This window comes from Leptidea sinapis, chromosome 24 (genome assembly GCF_905404315.1).
Source record: "Leptidea sinapis chromosome 24, ilLepSina1.1, whole genome shotgun sequence".
NCBI classification, from domain to species: Eukaryota; Metazoa; Arthropoda; class Insecta; order Lepidoptera; family Pieridae; genus Leptidea; species Leptidea sinapis.
Window position 1 is genome coordinate 9,203,158 of NC_066288.1, and position 25,540 is coordinate 9,228,697.

The following is a 25,540-nucleotide window of genomic DNA, read 5'->3' on the forward strand; positions in this document are numbered from 1 at the left end:
TATTTATTATTTTCTTTGATTAACGCGAGTGTTACACATTAAAATTAAAAAAAAAATAAGGGATTAAAACGCATGTAATAAATTTAATTTTAACTGTGTTTTTACATTAGATTTTTGCATATCTATTGCAGTACAAAATTTTCATCAAAATCAGTTGCGTAAAAGCGTAACAAACAAACTTACATTTACACTATATATTAGTAGGGATTTTTGACGTACATTAATAACTAAATTTTGATTGATTTATTGACTTACACAGTACATATTCAACAAATATGTATTATTTATTTAATAACGGTACCGGCATCTGTAAAACTTACCGCTTTTAAATATTTAAAACACTGGCAGGATTGCAGCATTGAATTGATGAGTTAGCAGAACTGTTAGACAGTTGGGTTTTAAGTTCTAATACGATGCACTTACTCCGTGTCTCTGGAAAGTGTCTCTATACAGAATCGCAACAATATGTAAATCTTATTTTCCGAATATAAATTTTAGTAGTATGAATACTTTTAAAACGAATGTAAACCGTGCAAATAGAACTGAATCCTAACATTATTTGTAAGATAAACATTAGCGGCCTTAAAAATAAACTTGGTATAAAGTTATACCTAGGATAAACCAAGAGCGAAATCTTGACTATATCACTGACAACACTGTCAATACAATGGTAATTCTTAAGTTTTCTGAATATCAAGCAGCCTTGCAAATAAACGCAGGAAACGTTATACGTCCGATTAAACCAAGCAACAACTTAATAGCAAGATTATTTGTAAAGCCGCAGGAATTTATCTAGATCAACGCATTATTGTTAAAATAAGGCATATATAATTATATATTCCTATTAAAACAAAAAATTCTTCTTGCATGAGAACTTACAGAGAAAAAAGTCACTTGAGGAATAACACGTGCATAACTCCTTAAAAAGTAACTATTACATTATTATAAGTCAGACTTGCTTTACTCGACAGTAATATTCATAAATTATATGATGAAAATGCAATTTTTAAACATTTTTTTTTTGTTTTTCAGGTACAGAACACCAAATATATGACAAGACTGAAGTTTCTGTAAGTAATGCAAGCTAGTAAATATTTGACTTTGAAAAGTAAGGGGCTGGTGATAATTAAAGTATTTTTACGAGTTTGTGAAAATTTGCACCCACTGCAAATAAATTACATAAGGTATTAGTTATTGTAATCAAAATTTAAAGCACTAAGCGGCACGGAATCTTGGCCAAAACCTTCATGATAACAATAATTGTAACGGTAAAGGATTGTTAATTATGAAAATGCGTTAACATAATATCACTCTAAGTTAAATATGGTAGTTAACTTAATAATAACTTAATCGTTAGATTACGGATAGCATCCTTTTGGTTGCGTATACGCTCCTCTAGCTACAAAATTATTGCTACTTTGTCTGAATACTTGAACAATCCCATTCTTAAATATTGGTTAAATGTGCATCATAGTAACCAGAAATAGCTTTAGATATCGAATGTTTTTTTTTATTTCAAATCAATATCTTTATAGTATGGTAAGCAAGGTGTTTATTTTTATTTAAACTTTTCTAAATATGTAAAAACAGTAGTTTTTACCGTTTCTAGATTTATAACAAACTAAAAATACACCAAATTTCGCAAAAATTCGTGGGTGGCTAAGTTCCCGTGCCAGTGAGTGTACTTATCATAACGAATTTCAAGTTGAATTTATATTTCTCAAATTGGTTGATTTATTAAACGGATATTTGCCTGATAACTAATTGCATGATGACCGACAAATATTTACTAAAAATAGTGTTGATAAAGTTTTGCCTCCAAACATATTTAAATAAACATTTCAAATACTACGTGCCATCTATGATATATAATATGTATATGATGAAAAAAATGTAAAAAATAGTATTCAAAGTAGTTAATCAAATCAAATCACTTTATTCATGTAGGTTAAGGAATTGACACTTATGAATGTCAAAAAAAATATTGTTTCCCGTTCACGAGCATGACGCATGAGCCAGCCATGGCCTCCCTCAACCATATCTTAGGGAAGGGGACGACCCGTCCCATGTCACCGCCACAAGCTGTGACATTAAAGCGAGCATGACGAAGCCTGTTGCGAGAAATCAAGAAAACAGCAAAAAAATAATCTTAATCTACATATCATGCAATACTCACCAAATACCTTTTAACTAAACCCACCAATTTCTACTTGATTAAAACATTCACTGTCACAAAGACAGAAAATATTCTAACCTGTCCGTTCAACTTAGTTAAAAGAAACGATAAATGATGAACAGAGCTTCCATTGAGAGCATTCGTGTCAGTACCAGGTCATCTGTCTCCATTTCCGAAGAGTACACAAATGGAAATGACGCGCTAAATTGATTGATAGCTTCCGAACCTCACTGAAACCTTATTGACTCTTGCCTGTGTACAAAATGCTGAAACATGTTTAACGACTGGCAACTGTATCGCAAACATTGTTAAAACTTTAAGGATTTCTTACTAGGACGATAACTAGAGGATTTTTCGATACTTGGTTGAGACGGGGCAAGTTGAGAAGAATTTCAAGTCGTGCATTACAAAATAGTTTCTCTTTCGGGGCTTCTTTTTGAAAAATTTTGGTGTCAATATGATTAAATAAAATATTTTTTTTTTTAAAATTGAGATAGACAACAAAATTGAAGTATACATTATACTTTTTTCCCACACGTTCTTGTTAGCAACAACTATCTTAACCCAAATCACCTGTAAACAATAAAAAAGCATATAATATTATTTATGTTCTTTTTATTTGATTAAAGCGAGTGTTACACATTTAAATAAAACACTTTCATATGATTAAAACGTGTGTAAAAGTTACATTTTTATTTTAGTTAACTCGACGTTTCAAGACCTTTCCAAACTCGTTTTCAGGCTGACTGTAGATGAAAATGATCTGCATTACAATTACACGCGTTTTAATCCTTTAAAAGTGTTTTATTTAAATTATTATATTGTTTAAATTCTTATACTCGTATAAGTAATGGTATTGGTAGCAGATCATCAAAGTACCAAACGATTTATAAAGTTGCAGCTAATCAAATCTTTATTATAATTTCTAGCATGATGCTAGATTGACATGTTTAAAAACTGCCCCCCTGTTGGGATAATCTCGGCAAATTTTTGCTCGCTCCACTAATCTGGCAATCCCGAAAATGGAGTAGTCAATTATAAAGTCCGGGGGCTTACAAGGGATCTGATACGATGGGATGAAAACGAGCGAAACTTTTAATAAAATTTACCAAGACTCAACCGTTTACATAAAATAATTTTGTTAACACGCAACACTTAATTGTTGCTGAAAGATTTTAATACTTATAATTTTAGTAGATCGTTTTCTTTGAAACTCGTATAGGACGAATTCTGTTCTACTACGTTGGTCAAAAGAAATACATCAGTATCGTATGATTAAATACCATGATATAATATCATACTAGAACTTATATTACATGACATATATATATATATTATATGTATAGAGTCTAACCAACATACAAAAAAGTATATGGAACGTTTTCCGGACCTATCAAAAAAGTGTGTAGTATGAAACTGGCAATAATATTTGACATAAGTTTGAAATAAAATATTAATTACAATATTGCGATGAAATATAAATTGGCTAATTTTGAAAGCGAACAGTTGCTTAAAACGTAGTGGATAAATATCCGAATTTACAAACAAACGCTATAGTATAAAAGGAGAGCAGAGTCATCAAAAAATGCAAGAATATATCTCTGTCTGCTTCAGTGCATGACCAAGAGTATTAAATCGAACTGTTGCATTGCTACAAGTAATACCAGTTTACCAGTGGGAGGCTCCTTTGCACAGGATGCGAGCTAGATTATGGGTACCACAACGGCGCCTATTTCTGCTGTGAAGCAGTAATGTGTAAGCATTATTGTGTTTCAGTCTGACGGGCGCCGGAACATGTGATATTACTGGGCAAATGAGACTTATCATCTTATGTTTCCAGGTGACGAGTGCAATTACCATCAACTGAACGTCCTGCTCGACTCGTCCCTTATTTTCATAATAAAAAGTGTGTGTGTCAGCTCCGACGCACGACTGGAGTTTACCGCTCATGAACGATTGTCTTTCAACAGATACTAAACAAAATCAAGTCCAATGGAGTCGGTTACAAACAGACATACAGTAGAAGCTAATAAAAGCGTATTAATTAAAAAATATCGACATCATATGTAAGGGAAAATAAACGCATTAATGAAAATTCATAAAGATTATATATATATATATATATTTTATTTACAGTTTTTACGACAATTCGGCGAAATATTACATATCAAATATTTTACATTTACATGATTTCATCATTATAATTATACCATCGAATCATTAATTATCATAACTGAAACTACAAAAATAGTTAATATAGATATTAAAAAAATAAAATAAGAGGTTAGGTTAAAAATTTTCTATTTGGCGTGAAATGGCGCTACATATACTCTCCATATTAAATTAAACATTTTATTATGTGCATAGCTCATATAAATTTGTATGAACTATATTGAAAATTCAATCCCTACTACCTAATATAATAAATGTGAATGTAATTTTGTTTGTGACGCTTTCACGCCTAAATCATCAAACCGATTTTTATGAAATTTAGCACAAAGATAGAAAAGAGTTTAGAAAAGGACATAGCCTACCATTTATTGCGAAAGACTTAATGGAGGGGTTGAAACAGGGGATGAAAGTTTGTATGGAAGTTTGTCATTATCGAAGATGGCACCATAAAACTTTGTATTTAGGCGCTTGATTAGAAGACTTACTTCTTATAATATTTAATATATCGTTTTTTAAATTTCGAACTGTCTAAGGATGTGTTAGGGGATGAAAATTCGCATGGATGTCCAAACAACGCCACGCTTTCACACCTAACGCTGAATTCGATTTTGATTATATTCGGTACATAAATAGACTAAGCCTAAAGGACAAAGCTACTATTTTTTCTAAAAAAGGGCATAAACAGATTGATATAAGGTATGAAAGCTTGCATGGGAATTCAAATTCAGAGACAAAACCATGAAACTTTGTATTTACGCAATGGATAAGAAGTGAATTTATAAGCATTTGTTCGAGCATATTCTAAACTTAGACCTACATGGGGATGAAATAGAAGATAAGTGACAAGGGATATCCGCTGTATTGTAGAAGAGCGCTGAGTAAAAATACTCTTTACGCCCGTAAAGAGTATTTTGTGTGTGTATTATTTGCAAAGTATCCTAACAAATAAAAAATGCCGCCCATGCTAACTACTCGACGCGGACGAAAGCGCGGGTAAAAGCTAGACTTTTATAAATACAAAGCACACATGTTAATATATACAATACATGTCATATTAATGTATGAATTGTAACTTACTCAGTACCGCCATGCTTATCAGATTTTCCGGCACTATTATTTACACCACTTTCTTCCATCATTTATAGAATTGTTACTTAACTTTATGAAAGTATAATAATAAATCAATTTCAATAATATAATAAAGCTTCAAAATACAAGAAAGTGAAAAGTGCGCGAGATGGTGATGATGAGTAGGTTTTACTCTCCATATTTTTCGCGCCTTATATGAAAATCGATTTTTAAGGAATAAACTCCAATAAAGTCCAAAAAAAATATTTTGTAAGAATCAGCTTAAGTTACATTAGAGTACCCGTTAATGTCCAAATTTCTCAAATAACTAGTATAGGTGCTACTTCACAGTTCTGAAACATGCCACGTCCTGTCAACACAAGGAAGCGACAAAAAACAATAAAATAACTTTTGAGAAATTCAAAATTATTTAAACACTAGCTGACCCGGCAAACGTTGTTTTGGCATATAAAGTATAATTCACACGATAGTTTTATAAGTAATAAAATATTGCCTATATTATAGCCTGTACATCATTTTGTTCTATTGTCAATAGTTTTTGCAGCGCACGCAAAAATTGGTTTTCGATTTTACACCTTGTGTTACAAAATAGCAATTTTATTACGGATCCCTAATTTTGAAAAAAAAAAACATAGCCTATAGCCTTCCTCGATAAATGGACTACCCAACACTGAAAGAATCATTCAAATCGGACCAGTAGTACCAGTTTTCCCAGTATACTGTATGTAGAGTGATCAATTTGTAATAATTATTGCGTGATTAATTTTGATACAGTATGTAAATGAATTGATGGAATGAATGCGTTTTACATCGGTGATAATCACAGTATTTATTATGTTAAATATACGAACAGTGAGTATTGTTTGTTTCAACAATTTTGCACCAGCTCAAATTTCTATAGTTCATTACTGGGTTGGATTTCCGCCCGGCACAAACCAATGTGTTTTTGGTTTTCAGTTTTTTTTTTAAATTTCATTTAATTTGAAGGTGAACATCGTGAAGAAAACTTACACACATGGATGTAAATATGACCAACTCAAACTAAACTTATAATGTTATGTTATTATTATGTTCCTTAAATAGATAAGTGAACCTATCACTAACAGATTTATTTTTTTACATATATACAATTTTATTATTCTCATTGCCAATGTTTATGGTAGCAGTAGACTTGGGAGATAAGATATGTATTTTAATTGATAAATATTTAATTCTCGATGTCTGTGTCTCGGTGGCTAGAGAATACCATCTTGAGAAGTTAAATTTCCAACATAATGCTGACTAGACACCATTTTGCTTCTATGATGTCCATATCGTGATTAGTTTTATATGATTTCTGTAAACTTTTTGAACAAAATAAACCTTTTAATTATTATTATTTATTTGTTAATATAATTAACTTACAATGAACCCACGGTGTTTACTTGTAGACCCTAGATACTCGTACCTTATTAAGACTAATTTGAATGAGATATGATATGATCGTTATCATATCTCGGGTACTTTTTCGATACAATGACCTTAGATAATTTATACGTCTAAATAGAGTCTATTGCTATTAGAAAACTGATAAAAACAGGCCAGCTTTGATGACACTGTGTTAGTGTGCGTGAATTGCTTAAAATAGGGGTTCACTCTAAATTAAATTTCTTTCGACGTTTTCACAGCGGTCATAGTATATCCAGACATATAATAATTGATCTAAGACAATGACTTAAATACCACTGTCAGGTTCATTCATCATTTGTTTCCACAAAAATATTTTTCGCATATTAGACAACTACTAAAGATATTTGAAAAATCTTATCCATCGATATAGGATATAGTAATAGCCAAAGAAGGCAAGTGCCCTCCAACACTTACTTATAAAAAATGATACTGTAAGAGTATTCCAATCTAAAAATATTCATGCACGCATATTTAAAACCCTCCAATCTAAGACTCCCATGAGTAAAATACACTTATTACAGGGGCGGCCCGGCGCATCTTGCACTCGCCCTCTCAAAATATATTGCGCGAAATTAAACCTTATTTACCACACAATACGACCAGCTAAATGAACATTCGGAAGCTATAACAAGTGTTCAATATGACGTGGCAGTTAGAGAGGTCACGTCCCTAAGGAATGGGGCTCATAACATTAAACGGATCACTGGACAGGTAAATATTAGGATGCAAACTCACTTTAATGCGCCATTGCTTGGGGGAATTTGAAAGTTAAATATGGAATTGTAATTGAATTATGTGGCTATGGGGATGAGTATGATGCGATCGTTTATAGATAGAACCTGTTGCCAAATTTAGAACTAGAGGTTGTTAAATAAAGACCGATTAATGCAGTTCTCGACCCTGAGGAAGGAAGCCTATCCTATGAGATTTAACACTTCTACTTTATAGATAATTTTGTAAAAGCAACATTTTTTGCAGTGAGATCCTCTTAAGACACAATAAACACTTGTTTGTGTGTATCGAATCGAATAAGCTGGAGTAAGGAAGCTGTCATTCGACTAATAGAGGGGCTAATTGATTTGCTTGGAGTCCCGGGTTCGAATCCTAGTAGCTGCAAACGTTTGTATTATGAATTTTAATATTTGTTTAGTCTCAGTGAGTCATACACATCAGTGTCATTTGGTGTCGAGACACTTGGCCCGTGGGGTCCAGAGGCGCGGAGAATAACATACCACGATTTATGAATCGTGCGTATATCGTACGGTTGGCATAGTTTTTAGAGCGCTGAGGCATATTCCGGGACACGCGGGTTCGTATACCACATTAGGACTAGTATTCATACGCCCATGAATGATACAGTGCCGCAGGATTCTTGAAAAACCCAAAAATTCTGAGCGGCACTACAGTTGCGCTCGTCACCTTGAGACATAAGATGTTAAGTCTCATTTGCCTTATAATTTCACTAGCTACGGCGCCCTTCAGACCAAAACACAATAATGCTTACACATTACTGCTTCACGGTAGACAAAGGTGCCGTTGTGGTACCCATAATCTAGCCGGCATCATGTGCAAAGGAGCCTACTACACTATAAGTGGACTTATAGCGGTGAGCCAGCTTTTAGTTTTGTATTGTTGTATAGATTACTTCCAGTTTCTTCGAGTCCAATTGAGCACAATCTTCCAGATAAACTCACAAATATCGTTCAATATCCTCATTATTCCTTTTCATTGTGCTGTCTGTTGCCTTAAATATTGCTTAGTTATATTTCCAAATATAGCGACATCGTTAGAAATGTCAATAGTAAATGGTTGGACCATTACAAGTGCTATTGAAATTTGTACACGACTTTCCGGCATCGTTTTGACCGAGTTTGGACATTTTGATATAATACATGCTTAGATTAAGGATTCGTCTCCGCTGCGCGCCAACTAGATACCGCAATACCTAAGAACAATAGGTTTTTTATTACGCCAACTATTACATAGTTGTGTGCGTGGTATCGTGACACTCAATGGCATCTTTCATATTTTGTAACATACGATTGGTGTTACTTTAGATTTAAATTAACAAAATACAAAAAAAATCAGACGATATGTGATCCCAGTATCTTTTTTATTTCTTGTAGTATTTTTTACTACGCAACCAAACGCAATTTTTGTTTCAATTATCAGCAAAAATTAACAGAACATGTGGAACGTCAACGTCAGACATTGTTCGAGACTGGCTCGAGTCCGTCCACTTGGGCGTAGTATTAGTAGCCGCACTTTGCGACTACGCCTTGCGCTGTCTAGTTGGAGCGCAGCGGAGACCAATACTTGCAATGGAATGGAATATTTTATTGCCATCGGCAATCACACTTCACTTATTATGCATTATTTTAAAATAATATTTTGATGAAATACTTTTACGTCGAATAAGTATTTTTATGAGATAAGTGACAAGTCGATCAAAACGTCTTGATAAGCCCAAAATCATCAATTACGCTCGTCAAATCAAATCATTTTATGCATTTTGATTCAAGAAAATATGCAGCGAATATACGTCAGTAGTTATACATTTAGAACGTCATTGCATTTTTCAAATTATCAGCACTTCGGATTATGTTGATGCTTGATGAGAAGAAGTGGCAAGTAACTCATTGCCACTATAATTAATTTAATGAAAGCATTTAGGTTATTGAGTACAGCAGTTGCATAAATCCGCACGCACGTAAATAAATAAAGGTATAGTGCGAGCATTATATTAACAATTATAAGGATACTAGTGGACCCAACAGACGTTGTCCTGTACACACGTCTAAAATTTGAAAAATCGGTCCAGCCATTAAGAGGAGTTCATATGAGCAGGAGAATTATATTATATGGACGGAATTAAGAATCTAAACCAATCTCAAATTCAATGAAACAAACAAAAAAATCATCAAAATCGGTCCAGCCGTTTAGGAGGTAGTTTAATTGTGAATCTAAACCATTTTCGAATCCACCTGAAGACACACATAAATCTCAAATTCATTGGAACACACAAAAATATCATCATAATCGGTCCAGCCGTTTAGGAGGTAGTTCAATTGTGAATCTAAACCATCCTCGAACCCCTTGAAATCACACAAAAAATTTCATCAAAATCGGTTCAGCCGTCTAGGAGGAGTTCAGTGACGTACACACGCACACAAGAAATATATATATAAAGATATATTATTTGTAAAATGTATAACTACTGACGTATATTTGCCTCATTTCTCGAGCCAGTCTCGAACAATATGGGACGTTGACATGCCACATGTTCTGTTTATTTTTGCTAATAATTGAAACTAAAATGCCGGGTTGCGTAGTAAAAATAATACTACAAGAAATAAGAAAGATACTGGCATCACATATCATCAGTAAGTAATTTGTATTTTATTAATTTCAATGTAAAATAACACGAAGCGTATGTTACAAAATTTTAAAGATGTCATTACAATGCGGTGCCGCTCAGGATTATTGAAAACCCTTAAATTCTGAGCGGAACTACTCTTGCTACCTTGAGACGTAAGACGTTAAGACTCATTTGCCCAGTAATTTTACTAGCTACGGCGCCCTTTAGACCGAAACACAATAATGCTTACACATTACTGCTTCAAGACAGAAATAGGCACCGTTGTGGTACCCATAATCTAGCCGGCATCCTGTGCAAAGGAGCCTCCAAGTATTATCATGTTATGTGTCGATATTTGAAACCTACGGATCAGATGAACTACGAAATAGTACTGTATCGTCGACGTTTTTAACATAGGCAAAGGCTTGCAAATGAGGGCAACGCAAATGACTGCCTCTCAGATCTTCCTTTTAATTAATAGAGAAAATTGTTTGTCCGACTCCCAGCCTCGTTTCGCTACTAATTACTCCACCCTTATAAAATCTTGTATAAACGAAAGGTGGTTTCACTTTGAATTTAAGGGATTTTTATATGCAAATCTGGGTTATTGGGTATCTGGTGCGCGAATCCTACGGGACTTTTACGTTTTGAGGACTTTTACGCAATGTCGGCTTTTTACAAAAGTTTTAATGAAAATGAGCTTAATATAAATTAATATGCAGAAAAGATTCTTTGATTATTTGAATACTTAAATAGCAGATTAATTTATAAAAAAAACCATACCGAAAAATTGACAAACTCCTCCTTTTTTTTATGTGTTGCGTAAAGCTAATATTGTATAAAGAACTTTACTCTGGAGTAAATGATTTTTACAATGAGCAGTAGCAGTATAAAAGTATTAAAAAAAGATACAATGAAAATATTTTTTAAATAGATCCAGTTTTGATAAAAATATTGATTTAAAAATATATCTAATATATAAAATTCTCGTGTCATGGTGTTAAACTTTGAACTCTTCCGAAACGGCTTGACCGATTCTCATGAAATTTTGAGTGCATATTGGGTAGGTCTGAGAATCGGACAACATCTATTTTTCATCCCTCTTAATGTTAAGGATAGTCCACACGAAATTTTTAATTTTACTTTTTTTTTAAATTTTTTTTAAATTTGTTTGATTATGAGTCAGCATTAAAAAATAAATACAACTTCAAATTTTCACCTATCTACGATCAACAGTTACTTTTGTATCGCGATTTTAATATCGGCAATACAACGTTTGCTGGGTCAGCTAGTTTCATATAAAATAGTTGAAAATACGTTAATCAGTCATGTCAACTGAAAAGTGAATTACATCACATCTCAATGAGATTTACGAATGTTTTCACTCATAATAATTCAAAGAGAATTGATTAACGAATAGAATGACCTAAATTCTCATCAATTATTATCCTTCTATTGAATTATATCTTCTTTTTAGAATTAACTGCACAGAATTCAAGGATACTTTTTGAAAAGAAAGGTTTGCCCCTGGACTGTTACAAACGACTCATTGTTGTAATAACCATCGACAATGATGAAAATACAACAAGGTTTATCACTTGGCGTTGCGTAGAGACGTCGCTTCATTGTGTGTCTTTTACCGCATTTATCACGGGGAGTCTTCCGAAGAGCTCTTTAACCTGATCCCTGCCGCAGAATTCCACCTTCGCACGACACGCCACAAGTAAGGATATCATCCTCACCATCTGGATGTGTAGCGGTCCTCCGCAGTGCGGTTTTCAAGGAACTTTCTTCCTCGTACTACAACGCTGTGGAATGAGCTTCCATGTGCGGTGTTTCCGGGACGATACGACATGGGAACCTTCAAAAAAAAACGCGTACACCTTCCTTAAAGGCCGGCAACGCTCTTGTGATTCCTCTGGTGTTGCAAGAGAATGTGGGCGGCGGTGATCACTTAACACCAGGTGACCCGTACGCTCGTTTGTCCTCCTATTCCAAAAAAAAAAAGGTTTGTAATAGATTCGAATGTATTTTACGTTCACAACTGGTAACATAGAAAGACATCATTTTTTCTGATTTGTCAATGAACAAGAATAGGGTTCACTTGATGATACGACATCTCTCCGTACACTACTAGAATAAAGAAGCATCACCGCGACAACCACCGATATGACTTAGGAACCTTCAGGCTATGAGCATACTCCTACCTTAACGCATTTTCGACCCCTGATTTTGCGGATGTTCGTGGGTGGCTCTCCACTCCGAATCACGCAAGCCTCTTGCCCGTTTGCCTCCTCTTAAAAAAACAGTAGTTCTATACGTAAATAAAAAAATATTTTTAAAATACTTGACACAACTTCACAACTACAATACACAATACATTAGGTATAAAGTCTAAATTGATAGAAGATGAAGCCATTTGGTTGAAATATTGACTGGACTTTACTATCATAAAAATAAATATAAAACAAAATGGGCTTCAAATGATACAGAACCAAATATGAAAATGAGTTCTTCAATACCCTGTCTAATTAATTAATTAACTTTTATGGCTTCGACAATAGACGGCAAGATGATTGGGAAATTATTATAATAACGTAAATTCAAGCAAAAGATATGAGTTTGTAGTTAATTAGAATGTCATAATATGTATAATATGTTTGTTATATAATCATCATTATGATATACGAGAAATGAAAAGTTGCGTAGTAAAAATAATACTACAAGAAATAAGAAAGATACTGGGATCACATATCATCAGTAATTATTTTGTATTTTATTAATTTCAATGTAAAATAACACGAAGCGTATGTTACAAAATTTTAAAGATGTCATTACAATGCGGTGCCGCTCAGGATTATTGAAAACCCTAAAATTCTGAGCGGAACTACTCTTGCTACCTTGAGACGTAAGACGTTAAGACTCATTTGCCCAGTAATTTTACTAGCTACGGCGCCCTTTAGACCGAAACACAATAATGCTTACACATTACTGCTTCAAGACAGAAAAAGGCACCGTTCTGGTACCCATAATCTAGCCGGCATCCTGTGCAAAGGAGCCTCCAAGTATTATCATGTTATGTGTCGATATTTGAAACCTACGGATCAGATGAACTACGAAATAGTACTGTATCGTCGACGTTTTAAACATAGGCAAAGGCTTGCAAATGAGGGCAACGCAAATGACTGCCTCTCAGATCTTCCTTTTAATTAATAGAGGAAATCGTTTGTCCGACTCCCAGCCTCGTTTCGCTACTAATTACTCCACCCTTATAAAATCTTGTATAAACGAAAGGTGGTTTCACTTTGAATTTAAGGGATTTTTATATGCAAATCTGGGTTATTGGGTATCTGGTGCGCGAATCCTACGGGACTTTTACGTTTTGAGGACTTTTACGCAATGTCGACTTTTTACAAAAGTTTTAATGAAAATGAGCTCAATATAAATTAATATGCAGAAAAGATTCTTTGATTATTTGAATACTTAAATAGCAGATTAATTTATAAAAAAAAAGCATACCGAAAAATTGAGAAACTCCTCCTTTTTTTTATGTGTTGCGTAAAGCTAATATTGTATAAAGAACTTTACTCTGGAGTAAATGATTTTTACAATGAGCAGTAGCAGTATAAAAGTATTAAGAAAAGATACAATGAAAATATTTTTTAAATAGATCCAGTTTTGATAAAAATATTGATTTAAAAATATATCTAATATATAAAATTCTCGTGTCATGGTGTTAAACTTTGAACTCTTCCGAAACGGCTTGACCGATTCTCATGAAATTTTGAGTGCATATTGGGTAGGTCTGAGAATCGGACAACATCTATTTTTCATCCCCCTTAATGTTAAGGATAGTCCACACGAAATTTTTAATTTTACTTTTTTTTAAAAAATTTTTTAAATTTGTTTGATTATGAGTCAGCATTAAAAAATAAATACAACTTCAAATTTTCACCTATCTACGATCAACAGTTACTTTTGTATCGCGATTTTAATATCGGCAATACAACGTTTGCTGGGTCAGCTAGTTTCATATAAAATAGTTGAAAATACGTTAATCAGTCATGTCAACTGAAAAGTGAATTACATCACATCTCAATGAGATTTACGAATGTTTTCACTCATAATAATTCAAAGAGAATTGATTAACGAATAGAATGACCTAAATTCTCATCAATTATTATCCTTCTATTGAATTATATCTTCTTTTTAGAATTAACTGCACAGAATTCAAGGATACTTTTTGAAAAGAAAGGTTTGCCCCTGGACTGTTACAAACGACTCATTGTTGTAATAACCATCGACAATGATGAAAATACAACAAGGTTTATCACTTGGCGTTGCGTAGAGACGTCGCTTCATTGTGTGTCTTTTACCGCATTTATCACGGGGAGTCTTCCGAAGAGCTCTTTAACCTGATCCCTGCCGCAGAATTCCACCTTCGCACGACACGCCACAAGTTAGGATATCATCCTCACCAGTGCGGTTTTCAAGGAACTTTCTTCCTCGTACTACAACGCTGTGGAATGAGCTTCCTTGTGCGGTGTTTCCGGGACGATACGACATGGGTACCTTCAAAAAAAGCGCGTACACCTTCCTTAAAGGCCGGCAACGCTCTTGTGATTCCTCTGGTGTTGCAAGAGAATGTGGGCGGCGGTGATCACTTAACACCAGGTGACCCGTACGCTCGTTTGTCCTCCTATTCCAAAAAAAAAAAAGGTTTGTAATAGATTCGAATGTATTTTACGTTCACAACTGGTAACATAGAAAGACATCATTTTTTCTGATTTGTCAATGAACAAGAATAGGGTTCACTTGATGATACGACATCTCTCCGTACACTACTAGAATAAAGAAGCATCACCGCGACAACCACCGATATAACTTAGGAACCTTCAGGCTATGAGCATACTCCTACCTTAACGCATTTTCGACCCCTGATTTTGTGGATGTTCGTGGGTGGCTCTCCACTCCGAATCACGTAAGCCTCTTGCCCGTTTGCCTCCTCTTAAAAAAGACAGTAGTTCTATACGAAATTAAAAAATTATTTTTAAATACTTGACGCAACTTCACAATTACAATATAGAATACGTTAGGGATAAAGTCTAAACTGATAGAAGATGAAGCCATTTGGTTGAAATATTGACTGGACTTTACTATCATAAAAACAAATATAAAACAAAATGGGCTTCAAATGATACAGAACCAAATATGAAAATGAGTTCTTCAATACCCTCTCTAATTAATTAATTCACTTTTATGGCTTCGACAATAGACGGCAAGATGATTGGGAAATTATAACAATAACGGAAATTCATGCAAATGAGATGAGTTGGTAGTTAATTAGAATGTCATAATATCTATAATATGTTTGTTATATAATCAGCATTATGATATTCGAGAAATGAAAAATCTTTTTGTGGTTTTCTGAAATTAAATTTATATTCATTTGTATTCAAAGTATCAAATCGATATTCAAGTTAAAAGTTTTTCTAAATCTTAGTGTCAAGCTTCATGAGAAACTTGTACAATAAATAAAATCCGCATCGTACATTTTCCCCGAAGACGATTCCGGCCTACCAGGCGTTCAGCAGTCGCAAGTATGTATAGCTATGAGATGCAATAGCTCTCTGAATTCTGAAATCTGAAGTTAAATTCAGTAGCGCTCGACACGTGAGGGGTGAAACACGTCTCGATCGCCCCCGGGTTCTATGATACCGTAGCGTGTATGTTGTATACGTGTGTGAAGTGATTAAATTTATATATGTAGGTTTGTTGTATTTTGCAAAGTTTAATTATTATAAGTTATACAACACCCTGTTATTTTTTATATTAAAACAAATACTAGAAAGATCATAGGAAAAAGTAACCTACGCCTTTTATGCCACGTGCATACCTACTCGTTTAACATTGGAAAAAATATCATTAAATGTTAAAAAATTCAGGATAACATTATATTTATGTCCCTTTTATTATATCACGTTAAAAAAAATTACACTCGAGTTTTCGGTTATTTTGATTACGATTAACTTTCTTGCGTTTTAAATTGGTAATTAAATGTGATTTATGTTTTCAAACAAGTAAGTAATTAACATAATATTGACGTGTTTAATTTATTATCTATTTTAACATCTCTACAGTTCTCATGTTGTACTTTGTTATAAAGTAGAGTCGTTAACATAGTATTTTTGACAGTTACTAAACCTTATGTATAGCCGTTAATTAATGAAAGTTTTAATAACCAAATTCTTTTGAATACAATAATTATAATATTATATATATAAATATAAAATGCAATTACGAAATTATTATCAAATGTTATTTTAACTGGTAACTATTGAACTTATAATCTGTGTGCAATTTTGTTACCGATATATAAAATACTATTGATTATTATGTTGAATGAAAATTAATTAAATACAAAATACTTGTAATCGTTATCAATACATTAAAATTTTATAATATTCTGAAAAAAATGAAATTCGCTCATTTATTATATTGAGATGGTTTTCAGTTAATATTTAAAGTTGACGTTTAATAATGAATAAGATAGATATTAGAATTGTAGTAATTTTATAATGCACATTTTTATTTTATAATACGTTAGTGGGAAATTTAAAATAATGAATGAGTAAGTATTTCTAAGCTTTAAACTTTTAAGATCATAGTTTTACTCGTTAATCCCTATTTGTATGTATTAAGAGAAGCAATAATTATTGTATACGATTTTTTTTATTTGACGAGCAGGATGTTCAGCTGATGGTAATTGATACGCCTTGCCCGCTCAGGATTTTTGAATGACTCAAAAATTCTGAGAGGCACTACAACAGCTGCGCTCGTCACCTTGAGACAAAAGATGCTTAGTATTTGCCCAGTAATATCACTAGCTACGGCGCCCTTCTGACCGAAAAGCAATAATGCTTCACGGCAAAAATAGGCGCTGTTGTAGTACCCAAAATCTAGCCGGCCTTATATGCAAAGAAGCCTTCCACTGGTAAAAGTAAATCTTACATTCAGAGCTTATCAACTATAACATAGTATTACATATATTATATACTTTATATACATAATTGAACTGTAGATTGTCGGTTTCGCCTTCAGCTTATGAATGAATTATATTTTTGAATACACACAGCAGAATTAGAATACTCAAACAAAATACTGGTTATCTTCTATAGAAGTACGGAGAAACATTTTGAATTATAGTTTTATTTGTAGGAATTCCTGCCGTTACGGCACACGCTACCATAAAACATTTCTTGTCACAAAACAAAACTGGCGCACTAATTAATAGTACCGAATAAACTATATAGCCAAATGAGAAAGATACACACTGTCATCTAGTTTGACAGTCAAAATATATTTTTTCGGTCAGAGTTCAAAAAATTAAAATAAATATCTATTTTTATTAAAAGATTTAAATAAAATAACGTGTAAATTATAATTTAAGATTGCTGAAATAATTAATATTTAATAATAAAAAGCTTTTTAAACATTTAAAATTGTTCCATGTAGATCTAAGCTTTTAACAACATGTAGCGCAATATATTATGTTTAAAAATCAATATTTTAATACAATTTCATGAATGAATGAATACAATTTGATCAAAATATCAGCATCAAATTAATAATATATATATCGTAAGTACCCGTCATAATAATTACAGTGTAGCACAATTTTAGTAACTTCAATTTAGTTCCCAAATCTTGTAGAAATGTAGAGCATACTATAATATCGATAATAATAATTAATAACATATAAATAATAAAATTCTCAAATCTAGAACATTTTTGGAAGCGGAAATAAACTATTAAAAAATATAGTTACATATATTATTATATCAGCACTTTTCAGTATAATCGTATGCATGTTTGATAAAATAATTATTTATTTATTCGTTGCGGCAGTGTGTAGCGCGCAATAAACGCGATGGTCCGACAACATACGCTAATGAAATTTATAAACCATAAAGCAGGGGAGAGAACCGTTGGTTTATAAAGCGCAATAATCATAAAACCGCCAAATTTGACCCGGACGGGCTGTATAGAGCTCGCGGGTCTATGAGCACCTTTATAATATGTTTTGTACTTACTTTCTATGTATGTTTTGGTGTATGGTTTAGTTTTTTATTATTTGCCATCGTGAAACTTGCAGGTGATTATATTTTCATATTTAAAAAAGGATTATTATTTTTTTATTTTTATTAAACAGATGAAACAATAGCATTCTTTCATTGCCGTCAGCGCCGCATTTTTATAGTTCACAACGATCGACGAACATATTCTCCTGGAAGATGTTCAATTAAAAATAAAAATGACTAGATGCCGTGTGTATACATCTATTGCATAAAACTGTTAACACTAAAATATTCTAACAAAACGTCAATATGTCGCGTATCTTTAAATAGTTAACGCGCGTAATCTTAAATTAACAAAAACATTATACTAAGAAGTGTGTTTGTACTTATGTATGCACTCAAGAAGTTATACTTCTTTGGCGTAACTAAGCAAAGATCCTTAAAATTATTTATTCCTCCTGCTATTCTACGTTTGTAGAAAGAACAATATTGTAAAAATCTTGAAAAGATAAAGGCTTGAAGGCTTGAAACCTTTGCCTGTCCTAATAATCGACGAAGAAACCAAACAAAACTAACGAATGTCGCAAACATCAGAAAATTTTAGGAACCAACTTCATTCTGTTACTTTTGCGGTAAAGTGATGCGCGCGCATATTAAAATTTCACTCTTAATATTTTTTATAACGCGCCTAAAGAAGTATAACTTCAAAAACAAATTAGTTGATTGAAAATATATTAATTTAAAACATCCGTCTATTTTTATAAGGTATTATAGGCATTATAATGGTGTTTGTATCACTAAATTAAATGAAGAATTATGAAAATGCAGTTCCGACAAAAATCTCCTACAATACTGAATGTCCTTATCATTTCATTTCACAAGCGGCCAGTAGATTTCAGTTAGGCAAAACTCACAACTGCGCAGGCGCAAGGAAAATGATTCCATAAGACATTGTCTATTGGAAAACTAAAACACTTGATTTATAATAATTTGTATTTGAATTGTATATTTTTGTTCAAATAATATAATTATGTCTTTTATTAAATTCTAGGGAATAGGCATAGCCTGAAGACCGTCTAGGACAGCAGTTATTAAACCTGATTACTAAAATAGATTTGGATATCTGGTTCAACAGTTTATTTGAATGATTGCTTGATTGATGTAGATACAGACTCTTTGTAGAGTGTACAAATAAATTTGAAAACAAAATTTATAAACGATGCGTGACTCGAACCCACGACCTCTCACATTCCGTGCGAGCGCTCTTACCACTGAGCCAACCGTTCGAGTGACGTAGCGTTTGTAAATCATATATGTTCAACTCTCATTCACGGAACGCGAGAGGTCGCGGGTTCAAGTCCCGCATCGTTCATAAATTTTGTTTTCAAATTTAATTTGTGTAATTGATCCCAGAAGGTTTTTCACTTTAGAAATAATAACAAATTGTGTGGAAGTGTGACAATTATAATTAATATCTTAGTTTAAAAATTTAGTTTAATTGAACTAAATGAGCATTCAACGATGTTGTAATGAAAATTAAAACGTAAAATAAAGGCTCACTTCAATTTGATTATCAAAATTTTGCAAGCGTTCCCGGAACTTGACAAAGTAATTATATCTTGGAGACAAGTTTAGTTATTACTGATTATAACGAGGCTCATTGTAATTCAGCTCACAAGTTGACCTACTCATCGACTCAACGATTGTATAGTTTCATAACCATTGTTTACCCGTACCTTTTCTTTTCTCCGTCGCTTCCCCAATGTCGTGACCCATCAGGGTTTTAGCTTATTGAAATTTTTCAGAAAATGATAATATATGACGATAGTATTGATAATTAAATCTTGGAGACAAGTTTAATATTTACTGATTATAACGAGGCTCAATCTAATACAGCCCGCTCGTTGACCTATTCGTCGAATCCACGACTGTAAATTTCATAACCATTGTTTACGCGTAAGTACCTCTTCTTTTGCCTATCGTTTTCCTGGTGTCGTGACCCATCAGGGTATTTACTATATCATCCTGAAAATCGATTCGAAACTTTATTTGTAATTAAAGTTAACGGGATCTTGCCAGACAAACTTTATGATCCAATTTTACAGGAAGTTCAACTAACTTCTTGAATTCTATTAATTATAAAATAATAATTGAATAACTTCATACAAATAATAACTTTCCAAATTAGGCATAGCATTGATGTACTGTGGGTTGCCGGACAATGATAAGTAATATGTTTAGTATAATATACATACTAGACAATGCATATACTTACTATATTCCAATAATATCATTAAATGTAGTAAAAACTATCATTATGTGGATGTGGAACAAGATTACTCGTAATAGCTAACCAGCATTTCGCCTTCTGTAGCTCTATTGAATCGCGTAATTAGTAATATTCCACTACAACCGCGCAGATTGGCCCCACTAGCTACATATCTCGATACCAAATAGCACATAGATGTAAGACTTAAAATTCAAATTAAAAAATAAAAATCTTTATTTTGTAGGCCACTAAAATAGGACTCCTAGATGTCTTAAAGTGAAATAATAAATTGATTCATTTCTAAAAGTAATAATACATCTATATTTATTACACAACTTATGTTAAGCTCACTGAAATTGGGCAGCTTTGACCCCGCTATTTTTCCGCTATTTTTCCACCAAATAATCAAATATTTTGTAATAACTTTCGTGCAGAATTTTCATAATAATATTTTTAAATTTACATATCGATAGATCCCAGATTTTACTGTGAAATTTGTTGTACAAGCGGATTCAATGACTCACAAACGAATTGCTAATGTGGAGAAGTGTTTGATACAATCCACTGAGAAAGTCATAGTTGTGTTGTCTCGTGTCTTTAGCAGTAGACACAAATAAAATAATGTATGCACATACATGACTGAATAATATACATTCGTCAGTTCCTGAGTGTAACAAAACTTAAATTCAGTATGTTTGAGATAAGTATTAGAAATTATTTCATAAACGATAACCACAGCGAAACAAGTCAATATGTGACAAAAGTCTAGAATATTTTCGTTTCATTCAGTAACATCTCGAGTTATTTTTCTTGGAACCCTTTTCTGAAATGTTACTCTTTGGATCTGAGGTATCGATATATAGGGTCCATTATTGATTTTTTTCACTAAAAGCATTTTCTTCGTACTGCCGCTTTGAGGAATCTAAGACCGGCAGCACATCTCTTTATCTCTAATATTGCTGTTTTTCTTTACTTTCCACCAGGTAGCCACTGGCCTTTTGGGGCTTTCTAATAACGGTCTTTTAAATATAAAATATTTAAACAATCATTCATTATACAGTTCTGAAGCCGGGGCCCCTATATTTGTAGCCACTGAGCAATTAGGTCGAGAAATATTATGTGCCAGCAAGATCTATTTCGTCTTTTTTTCGTATTACATCATAGAAAATACGAAGCATTTCTTTAATTCTGATAACATATCCCTCTAAGACATTTTGGCGATCATTTCTCTGTACGCTTCTCTATCGTCAGCCTTTCTTTTCAGCTCGTCAGATTTCAGAATTCCCATTCAGGATTGAATATTGAGTGCCATGTAATTCCCCTATGGCCTCTACCCCTGGTTCCTTCTATTTTGCCCTCAATGATTCTGATCATACCATTATTAGCACATAAAACTTATTAAACAACATAAATAATTCGGCGTCCAACGTAAGGGCGTTCCTTATTTTAATTATCACGTCTTGAGCTCAGACGACTGCGAAACAAAGAACAAAGTGGGTACTCATAAATTTTTAACGTCCTCACAAAACTGAAAGCAGACGCTTTGTGTGAAGTGACATTAGAATATTCGAGCCGTTATGTGAGATTTTATATTGTGCCTTATGAAATGTCTTAAGGCATTGAAAATGTGTATTCACATTGTAATATAAGAAACAGTTCGAGTTTATTGGTAATTTATTAATTATAGTGTTAGAAATATAAATACTATTTTTATAAATAATTCAAAATTGTCCGGTAATTTTGTGCACTGTTTAATTAAAAATAATACCAAAATGAATGTTTAGTAAATTACATGTATGAATACTTATATATAATAAAATTGGCATAAAGTTATAACCAAGCATAAACCAAGAATATGTAAAATTTGCTTACGAATGGTTTGTTCGGACGTATAACGTTTCCCACGTTTATTTGCATAGCAGCTTGTCATTCGGAATACTTCAGAATTATCATTGTATTGACAGTGTTGTCAACGATATTGTAAACATTTTGCATTTTCTTTGTTTATCATCAATTATAATTTTATAACAAGTTTATTTGTAAGGCCGATAGACTTTTTTGTGACGGAAGTAGGTACTGACTGTTACTTCCGTCAGAAAAAAATCTGAGTTCACCCAAGAAGCGTTTTAAAAAGTTATACTTTATTTGAAAAAAAAACTCATTCAACCCAATTTTTGTACATGTTGCATTGTATGTTATTTTGTCAAAAATGTAAGTAACGGAATAAATTTTCTTTATCTTCTCATTTCTTTCATTCAATAATAAATCAAGCTAATGTTTGAATTAAAAGCAATTTCCACGAGAGTTTCACACCTTTATGGCTAATTATCATAAAATAGGCAATAAAATAAACAGTCGTATTGAAGCAGCACTTATATTAATGAATACTTACTTTTTGATTACTTATAAATGTGGTAATTGCTCATTTTATGTGCTATTATATGTACCTGATTGTTTATAGCTTAATTTGGAAGCCTTTAACTTAAATATAAGTTTACTTAACTGGTCTCATTTAAACTTTACTATAAGTCAATAGAATAACTGCTTTTTAGGAAGAATTTTAAGATTATTTCAGAACAAGTTTACCTGATGGTAAACGATACGTCTTGTCCATTACAGTGCAGTGCCACTCAGAATTCTTGAAAAGCCCAAAATTGCGAAATTGCAATTACGCTTGTCGCTTCTTTAAAATAGTTTTTTAAAATACAATTTTTAGATTGTTATCTATGAATTATAATTGATGGAAATTAAACTTAGATCATTTATACATCTAGGTAAACAGCTGTGAAAGTTTTGAAAACCTTCAGTTTAGATTTAACCTCTATTTTTTAGCAATACACGCACACTAACACAAAGTGTCATACAAATCGCGAGTGTAAGACGTAGCTTGCCATGCACACTAAACTATTTTACCAGTGGGAGGCTCCTTTGCACAGGATGCCGGCTAGATTATGGGTACCACAACGGCGCCAATTTCTGCCGAGAAGTAGTAATGTGTAAACATTACTGTGTTTCGGTCTGAAGGGCGTCGTGGCTAGTGAAATTACTAGGCAAATGAGACTTAATACCTTATGTCGCAAGGTGACGAGCGTTATTGTAGTGCCGCTCAGAATTTTTGAGTTTTTCAAGAATGCTGAGCGGCACTGCATTGTGATGAGTAGGGCGTATTAATTGCCATCAGCTGAACGTCCTACTCGTCGCGTCCCTTATTTTCATAAAAAAAAAACTGGCCTGATTTTATCGGTTGTCTAACAGAAACAGACTATCTAGACGTATAATTAATTATCTCAGATATTAAATTATAAGTATTTGTTTTGAGTAGAAGGCATATTTACTGCATATATTTGCCCCCGTCCTACTCAAATTAAATTATCTCGTCGTAGTTATATTAAGTTGGTAAAATTTAACATTTTATCAACCAAATTATTATCCGACTTTCTTCATTTAACATATCTTTTCACATATGTTCAAACAATAAAGAACATTCAAGGCCCTATTACATTAACTGCCAACTAGAAACTGAATTAAATCGCACACGTGTAAAAGCACTAAAATTAATTACTCGAAGTGAAGGTTCTATTCGCTGTAACTTGTCGAATACGGAGGCAATCATCATTTTAACGACTTCATCTAAGGCTTTATGGGTCATGAAAAGGACTTCGTTGTTCAAATAGAACCGTCAGATTGGCGCTTATTGTTATAAAGTTATGCCGAAACGTTACTTGATAGATTTACTGGTTGTAATAATCCGATTTTAGTTTTATGTGAGCTTATAAATTAATTTAAATAAACAATAATAATTATTAGTATTCGGTGGCGCAATATGTTTTTTTATGACAAATAGGGACGTGACGAGCAGGACGTTCAGCTGATGGTTATTAATACGCCCTGCCCATAACAATGCAGTGCCGCTTAGGATTCTAGAAAAATCCAAAAATTCTGAGTGTCCATACAATTCCGCTCGTCTCCTTGAGACATAAGATGTTTAGTCTCGTATGTCCAGCAATTTCACTAGCTACCGCGCCCTTCTGACCTGAATAATGTTTACACGTTACTGCTTCAAGGCAGTGATAGGTGCCGTTGTGATATCCATAATATAGCAGGTATCCTCCAAATGATCCGTATGCTCAGTTGTCCTCCATTTCTGTAAAAAAAAATCTCAGTATGATGAAGACGCATGAAATTTAACAGAAATTTTAAAACGATTGTGTTTATTATATCTTGGTGTTTATAGTTGTTAAACCGTGCAAAGTACAACATTAATTTTGATGTAAGTTCCTTCACAATATAGTTGAACCTCGCCGGGTAATGTGCAATAAACTAAGACGTTAAAAATGTGTGCAATAATTTATATTTAATATTAGAAATGGCGTCGTACGCTCATCAAGAAACTCAGTCGAGTCCGGCGAAGGAGCTTCCGAGGTGAGTTTTTATCACGTTATTTATAGTGAAGAATTTTTTTTTACGATTAATGCATTTAATACGAATGAAGTTTAAGCAATTTGTTATTTATTAAAGTGTTTACAAGTGTTAACAAGCACAGCTAGTATAAATATAACTTTTTTTTACAATGAAAATAAGGAACTAGACGAAGTTCAGTTGATTGTGATTGATACGACCTGCCCATTACAATGCAGTGCTCATGATTCTTGAAAAACAAAAAAAAACTGAGTGGCACGACAATTGCGCTCGTCACCTTGATACATAATATGTTAAGTCTCATTTGCCCAGTAATTTCATTAGCTACGGCGCCCTTCAGTCCGAAATACAATAATGCTTACACATTGCTGCGTCACGGTAGAAATAGGCGCCGTTATGGTAGCCATAATCTAGCCGGCATCCTGTGCAAAGAAGCCTCCCACTGGTGATGATGATTAAATTAACATAACCGAAATACTTTCTCCTAGTTTCCTAATTTAACTAGTGATAAGTATCAATAACGTACTACA

The 25,540-nt window shown here is 33.1% G+C and overlaps 1 protein-coding gene across 3 annotated transcripts in view; it reads left to right on the forward strand.

Annotated features, from left to right (window-relative positions):
- The first annotated feature begins 15,911 nt into the window (after positions 1–15,911).
- LOC126971758 (kinesin-like protein CG14535) overlaps positions 15,912–25,540 on the forward strand; it is a 153,639-nt gene continuing 144,010 nt past the window's right edge. The window contains exons 1-2 of one of the 3 annotated variants that reach the window (XM_050818149.1): positions 15,912–16,010; positions 24,867–25,013. In XM_050818149.1, coding sequence (XP_050674106.1) covers positions 24,958–25,013 — 56 coding nt within the window. In that variant the 5' untranslated portion in view covers positions 15,912–16,010; positions 24,867–24,957. Of the gene's footprint in view, positions 16,015–24,825; positions 25,014–25,540 lie in introns of all 3 variants that reach the window. The other 2 variants (XM_050818150.1, XM_050818151.1) reach the window with 2 other exon arrangements.